This window comes from Asterias rubens, chromosome 7 (assembly GCF_902459465.1).
Source record: "Asterias rubens chromosome 7, eAstRub1.3, whole genome shotgun sequence".
Lineage (NCBI taxonomy): Eukaryota > Metazoa > Echinodermata > Asteroidea > Forcipulatida > Asteriidae > Asterias > Asterias rubens.
Window position 1 is genome coordinate 18,747,556 of NC_047068.1, and position 7,998 is coordinate 18,755,553.

The 7,998-nt window shown below is 39.4% G+C and overlaps 1 protein-coding gene across 3 annotated transcripts in view; it reads right to left on the reverse strand.

Moving 5' to 3' along the window:
- The window catches only part of LOC117292283 (xylosyltransferase 1-like), a 75,264-nt gene extending 67,515 nt beyond the window's left edge, over positions 1-7,749 (reverse strand). For all 3 annotated transcript variants that reach the window (XM_033774284.1, XM_033774283.1, XM_033774282.1), the window contains exon 1: positions 7,245-7,749. In XM_033774284.1, the coding sequence (XP_033630175.1) occupies positions 7,245-7,487 (243 nt within the window). In that variant the 5' untranslated portion in view covers positions 7,488-7,749. The remainder of the gene's footprint in view (positions 1-7,244) is intronic.
- Between the last annotated feature and the right edge of the window lie 249 nt (positions 7,750-7,998).

Genomic DNA, 7,998 nt, shown 5'->3' on the forward strand with positions numbered 1-7,998 from the left:
AGTTTACAGTTTGACCAAAGCACTCTGAAATGCCTAATGTATGTCTGGGAATGAGAAACTTTGAAACTTACAGCTTGTAAGAAAAGTTTGGAAAAAGTTAGGCGAGCAGTCAGTATGTACTACATACACACAACTATCAAACTTCCTTACTCCCTTGTGTGTTAAAATTGATTACTACACTGGTAGGAGGTATTTCCAGTAGGTAGGTAAAGTTAACCACAGAATGGCAGTGCAGTCACATGCTGTTACAATCACATATCTGGGTACAATGTGTACAGCCTGCAGACACAACCAGCCACCCTGGCTGTACACAACAAAAGTACACCAGTTCCAGGGCCAAGGTCACAGGCTCACAATTAAACTGGTTTTCATAATAGACAGAGATGATAATCAATGCTGACAAAAAAAGTCTGCAACTTGGACCGCGTTCCCACTGGATCCACAATTGCGAGATGGGGATCCCGCAACAAGATTAGTTGCAGGCGTGAAATCGCGGTCGCGTTCCCACTTGAATATGATCGCGCATTGATCCCCCTTTTTGAGAAAGGAAGTTTGTTCAAAAGCTAACAAATTGCGGGTCTGATCGCCCTTTGCGTTCCCAATAAACTTTTGATTGCCCATTAATCCACAAGGGTGATCAGATCCAGCTTTAATCCTACTCCCGAGGAGGATCAAAATTGTACGGTCAGATCCTGATTGCCCTCGCGTTCCCACTGGAGCTTATTTCTCTTTGATCGCCCTTTGATCGCCCTTTCGGGGTCTTGATCACCCTATTCTCGAATTGGGAGATCAATGCAGGGTCCAGTGGGAACGGGTCTCGGATCCAGATCTTAGAAATTTCCTTTTTTTTTAACCTATAGAGTTTACAGGTGCGAATGAGTTTTTGGGAACAGTATCCACAGTGCTAGAGAAGTAGTTATCAAAGAGTACGACTTGTTTTAATTTTGAGGTACTGCCTCTTATTACCACTACCCATGCTCATTGTGCCTTCAACAGTCTTAAAACTTTCTCAACTCCTTTGGAACATGCAGCAACGGCAGGCAGCCCAATGGGAGCACATGTTGCTAATCATTCACATCAGGGAGTAATACACTCCTGTGTGATGAGAAGCTTTTAAAGTTAGATAAAAAGCTATTTTCAGCTAGTTGAGGAATATTACCTTGCATTTCATTTGAGACCCAATTATTAAGCGGGAAAAACATCAGCGATTGATTTTTTCTACCTCCATGCTTTAAGAAATAAGATCTGTAAAAGTTCAGTGTGAGAAAAATTAAAACCTTTTGGGGATTTTCAGGAGAAAATCAAGAGTATGCCACTTTAAATCAAGTGCAGTGTACAAAAATGTGTGTGTGTACAGGGTGTGTGTATGTACATTTGGTGCATCTTAGACATGTACAATGCAGGTCTAAGGCAGAAAGGAAATAAGGCAATGTTGATCTACAAACAAAAACAAGAGGAAAATTGCATCATGTCCAAATTCCACAACTGTGAATAAAAATTCAGGTAAAATCACAGAGAAAAACCATAAACCCAGTGCAACAAGAAGTAATGGTCTCCATTGCATCCTTTCCTTTTAATTCCAATCTGGAAACTGACATCATTAGCTTTGCAATATGAACTGACAAACTGATTGGACATTATTGACTGCACACAATGTACCATTTACAACAAATCGTCATTACTGGAAATTTGAGATGTGAAATATCACCATTTCCCCAGCAATCATTTCCTTTCTGGATAAAACGGCCATCATTTAAAGGAACATCGCAGTTATTGAAAAATAAGAAAAAAATTGTCTAAGATCACAGATATACATTTAACTACGGTCTAATGATGATGATAGTAGAAACGTCCCTTAAAATATTTCTGAAATGTCATATTTGGTGAAAAATAAATAAAACTAATTTCTCACTTGGAGCTTATCGCTCAGTGAGTGTTTTATTCTTTTTTTTCAAATCGATGTCATGCAAAATGTGTACCCGGTTTTTCACTATTTTCTCGTGACCCAGATAGCCGATCGATCTCAAACTTCTACAGGTTTGTGAGTTAATATGTATGGTGGATTACAAAGTGCTTACACTACCAGCAACAAATTTGTTAAATTTGCGGATAAAGAACATTCATGTTGGTTTTATGGACACACTAATGTGTGAGCCCTGTATACTCAGTACTTTTCCGAACTCTGCACACACAAAAATCACAGGCATATAACTCAAGTGGGATTGTAGCCAACTATACTGTTTCATTTGCAAGAACCAATTCTGTAATGTTCCTTTAACAACTAAACAAGATTCACAGCCAAATTACCTCATTCACCATATCAATGATCATGTCTTCAATTTGGAGAAAGTACAGGTCGGACCATGGTCGGACCCAATCAGTGTGAGTGAATAGAGTGAGTGCTTGATGACTGAGACACCTAATACGTCTAATTTAAACTCAAATTACTTTCCTTGTATGGGGGCCAACTCTGTCCTCACCCGTTACCCACACACACAGCCACATACTGCGAGTCATTTACTAATGTTTACCAGCTTGGTGAGGAAATGACGCTAGACTTGGAAAGTTGATCTTGTACATGAATGTTGGTTCTTACATGACTGTTTGGTGCTCAATGTGTCTTTTTTCTACATAACAGCCCATAAGAGCAACATAACACTAACTGTATAGGCCTTTTCGCACTCCAAAAATCTGTGTTGGACACGAATGTGATTTGTGTAAAATGGACTGTATCACATTATGCATGGTGTCGAACCGGATAGAGCACTTTATCCAAGGGGAAGTTTAGTTAAGAATTCATGAAAATGCCAACGCGGAACAAAAGCCCTAGTGTGACTAGAGTTAAGACTAGAGTTAATTTTTTTGATCTGTTTTGTGTTTGTGTGGCAAAGCATTTTTAGGCTTTTTTTAAGTTTCAATTTAACCACTATTTCAATTGGCAGTTTTTCATTCAACACAAAAAAATTGGCCCAAATCAGCCATAAAATTTGACCTACCTGCTGCAAGTGTACTTTCACTACCAGATTTTAAGTGTACATGTAGTTTCTTGCCAGAAAGGAGAATAATTCAGACGACTAATCTTCAGATCTAGGCCAGGATCCAATGACAATATGATGACCCAAGCACAGACAACAGGCTCGTTAAAATGACATCTAGCCCTTCATTTTAAGAAATACGAGTAGGGGTAGTACCTGTACAAATTTCCCTCCCTTATTTATTGAGAAGAGCTGCAGGCACTCTTCAGAACTTTACATTTCAGTGTAAAAAGTGAAATTAAAAAAAAAAATGGTTCATTAAATCTGACAAGCTTTTAATAAAAAATCTAGAGCAGGGAAATATTGAACCTTGTTTATGTTTGTATCACAAGATAAGACACTGAGTGTGTTTAATAATGCTAAATGTGTTGAGTAAAATGTGTTGCCATCTTTTCTACTGTCTGTACTTTCTTCAGTACACAAAACAAGATCACATTGGGACATACCTTACTTGACTAGCTACATGTATGTATACAGGGCCCAAATTCATAGAGCTGCTAAGCACCAAAATGTGCTTAGCATGAAATTTCTTCCTTCATAAAAACAGGATTATTGAACAAATTTCCATTTGTTGCATATTGCTTGTAACTGGTATTCAGCTATTGTTTGCTTATCCTGAAAATCACGTGGAAATCTGGCTGGTTATCCTGTTTTTATCAAGGAAGAAATTTCATGCTTAGCAAATTTTTGCGCTTAGCAGCTCTATGAAATTGGGCCCAGGTCTCAAAATAATAGCCCATGGCACTTGCAGTGGTGCCCTGTGCCTTTGCTGTGGTGCACCCTGCAAGGTTCCAACAAACTTACATTTTCCCTCATAGAGTGCTCCTTACCGGAGGCAAATTGCTGTGCCCCAATCAACAGGGAAGTTCAAGGCCAACGAATGCACCCCAAAGATTGAATGGGGAAAAAGGGGGGAGGAAAACCAGTAGGTCCAACTTGCTATGGCTAGAGTCTAGCAATGCAAAGGTCAAGGGTTTGAATCCTAGTGATTTGCCTTTGGATTTTTTCTCACAGAACTCAAGAAAGTACACCATGCTTTTTAAGCACATTTGTTTTATAAGGGTAACAAACATTAACAATGAAATTATCATATTATGATGTCCTAATTATTAACTGGAAAAAAAGTTTCAGCTACAGAACCAGACGTCTCATCTGACGCTCCCATTTTGACGCTCCCATATTATGACGTCCTAATTATTAACTGGAAAAAAGTTTCAGCTACAGAACCAGACGTCTCATCTGACGCTCCCATTTTGACGCTCCCATATTATGACGTCCTAATTATTAACTGGAAAAAAGTTTCAGCTACAGAACCAGACGTCTCATCTGACGCTCCCATTTTGTAATGATTATTGAACCAAAACGATGTAAACGTGAGTACAAATGTGGAACCATCACAGTCTTAGTTGGTAAAACAAAGGCCTAAAAAAAAATACTTGCAACCCAAAGCAATTGCTCTGGTGCCCTATCTTTTTGCTGTTGTGCCCTTTGAAAAATTCCATGATATACATTTCAATGGTCCTCTGACATAGAAATGTTATGCCCTTTACCCACTACGGGAGAAAAATTGCTGTGCCCTTTCAAGACATACTTCAGGGCATGAAACTATATTATTAAAGCAATACTTTGCACAAGACAGAAACATGTGTATTTCAGATGACATTTGGGAGGGGCTAGAGCAGGAGGGCAACTCCTGTCATTACGTTGGCATACCATGCGTGAGAATGATACAACCTGCGTTAAGTAATTTGTCTCTGCATATCTGAAAGTCTGCTGAGCATTCTTTTGCTGCAGGGTTTAAATGTTGTGATCCATGACGTAGACAACTTGCATCTGAAAGTGTTAAGTCGGTCCACATGGCCCCAGGACACTTATTATATTATTAGGTCACAGTAAGTGCAAAGTAACTGCAAAATGTCAATAATTTGTTATAAATTTGACACCCCAACAAATAAGCACACACACATCTACACTAAAAGCTCATTGCTCGAGTTCAGGCTTTGTTATATTTCATTTAAAGGAAATCTAAGAACACACTTTAGTTAAGGGAAGCACATACATGTACATGTATTGGTTTGTTGCAGATTTGTCATTCCAACAACCAACAACCAACAGTAAAGTTCTTGTGGATTCAGTATGACCTTTGCATTGGGCTTTTGGCAACAAAAATGTTACCCTAGAGGTAACCCTTTCTCTAGAACAGCTTTGCTTACAGTTTTGGTTCATTATCATACACACAATGCTCTCTTTCCAACTTGCCTCGTTGAATAAAACAGAGTGGTACTAGCCTAGACGCTACCCATACAACAGTTAAAAAAACTCCATTTGTGAGAGAAAACTACACAAAACAGATTTCAAAATCCATTGCTGAGTGCGTACAATGGAACAGGTGGGCTACTTTATATTATAGCTGTAGGCCTACTGCTTCAGTAATATTTTTGTGTGGTGACTTTTTAATGAGCTTTTCATGGTAGTGATTTAGCGGGATCTGGACCTGGATAGTTACTACATAAAACTCCTGGTGGAGTCAAGCACGTAAGGAAGTGTTTGTCCCAACCCAAACTGGCGGACCACTATGTTTTTAATGTAGTTTTACTGGGCTTTTTAGTTGTCATTTTCTAAACATCATAGTCTGGTTGAAATAATCATGGTAAACCCATGGTAAACCCAATCATCATACAGTAATTTTAAAATGTAGGGATTAGGATGATGTGTTTTAGTTGTGATAACGTAACCCTCCTCCCGATGGCAGGAGGAGGGTTACGCTTAATCGCAACTAGATGTGTTTAAGCATGGAGGAAAAATTGTTTTTAAAAAGCATACTCCTAGAATGTTACAGAGGTTTGTTCCGCTATCAAAAGCTGAAACACCCTCATAGCTTTAGGAGTAGGGAAGTGATCTTATAAGACTTATAGAACCATTTTTCAAAGCCAAGTGGTACGACTTCCTTGTACTTTGTAAATTTAGCATTTTGGGCATTGGTGGGGGGGGGGGGGGGGGGTCAGCTATGGCGACTAAAATAAGACTGATGTCAACAAAACATTCCAGTAAAATAGCCCCAAAATATTGGCTTTATATTATAATTTAAGCCATTTCCTAAAAAAATAAGTTAACAAAAGATGTATCTTATTTTATAATGTATGACTTTACTGGTATTGTTACGTTTACATTTCTGTTTACAACTCGGCAGGATCCTTACTCTGGACACTATTGGTAATTGTCAAAGACCAGTCTTCTCACTTCATGTATCCAAACATGCACAAAATTACAAAATGTGAAAACTTCAGCTCAATCGGTCATCGAAATTGAGAGATAATAATAAAGGAAAAAGAAGAAAAAACTTTGTCACACGAAGTTGTGCGCTTTCAGATGCTTGATTTCGAGACCTCAAATTCTAATTGTGCAGTCTCGAAGTCAAATTCTAATTGTGCAGTCTCGAAGTCAAATTCGTGGAAAATTACTTCTTTCTCGAAAACTACGCTACTTCAGAGGGAGCCGTTTCTTACAATGTTTTATACTATCAACAGTTCCCCATTGCTCATTACCAGATAAGGTTATATGCTTATAATTATTTTGAGTAATTACCAATAGTGTCCACTGCCTTAAAAGTGAGAACGTTATTAAGCTACAGGGGTCACACTAAATACCGACAACTCACGACCCCTCACGACAACTCACGACACAGTTTTTAAATGCACTTTAACAGAACATTTGAACATAAGTCAACTGTAAAATGTATGCACAAGAGTCATAGGCCTATGCACCCAAATCATTTTCAAACTGTTGAAAAAATTGTATTTTTAATTGTAAAAAAGGTGTTTTTTCCCCGAATTTAGTAACGAACGGTAATATACGCCATGTTTCCCTCCAAATTGAAGGAAAGCCAGATAATTTGACAAAATTAATTATTACTTTTATTATGTAAATGGATGTAGGAATGCAGGAATTATTTATGCAGTACTCAGCAGCCCTGATAGGCCTATTTCCTAGATGCAACTGCCTCTTCGCTTGCCCATCCTACTCCTCCTTGGTTGGTGCCTCTTGAAATGTTCCAAATAACAATGACCAAGTGCCTCCATGCCATGGACTAAGTAAGAATACAATATATTAAGCCCTTATTTAACCAAGGAGAAAGTGACTTGATGCCCCTTGCCCTTTCAAAACTTCAAACTTGATGTAGGCAAGTTCTAACCCCTAAACAAAACCTACCTGCCGAGTATCTTTCAGCAGAGCGCCACTCAACTTGCCTCCAGGTCGTCCTCCAAGTTCCCGGTCAGCCGACCACACCATCTCGTCCCGTCTACCTCTTTCCTCGGCATTCTCCAAAGCGAAGAAGATTGTCCAAGCAGCAACGAGCTGGACGGTAATAATGAAAGTAGCCACGTAGACTGCCCTGCGGTACCGATAACAGAGACGAGAGGACCGGTGGATATGTACGCTGTTCACCGCCATGTTGCTCCGTCGGTGTTTTTTTCACGTGTGTGGGTCTGCAGTTAGCGTTCAAATCAGCAAAGTTGCAGCCAACATGACGTGCACACCGAACGGCGGTGTTGGTCGGCAAAGTGCAAACTCAACACATTATTGTGCGGGTAATAATGAATAAACTACCTCCAAGCACTCATGACAATAGCTTTCCATACATTGCGGCACGTACACACAAGCGGGCAGTGTTTATTGCTACATTATTAACCCACAAGCTTGTATTTGTAAAAAAAGTTCCAAGGCATAAAGTGCGCACACAGGTCGGTTGTCTGCTCGCTTGTGAAAAACACAATAGCGACGTGGCTTTTCACTTCCGGGTTATGTCGACTTGCTCAACTTCCAAAATTGAGGGCGCTGTGTTATTTTAGAGGTCTGGAATTACCCTTTTCGAAACTACAACTTTGCCTTCCTCGAACTTGGTGGTGTATGGTGTGTGATGGGAGTTCTTTTTATCAATCGGCCCCTACCAGCATCATGCAAA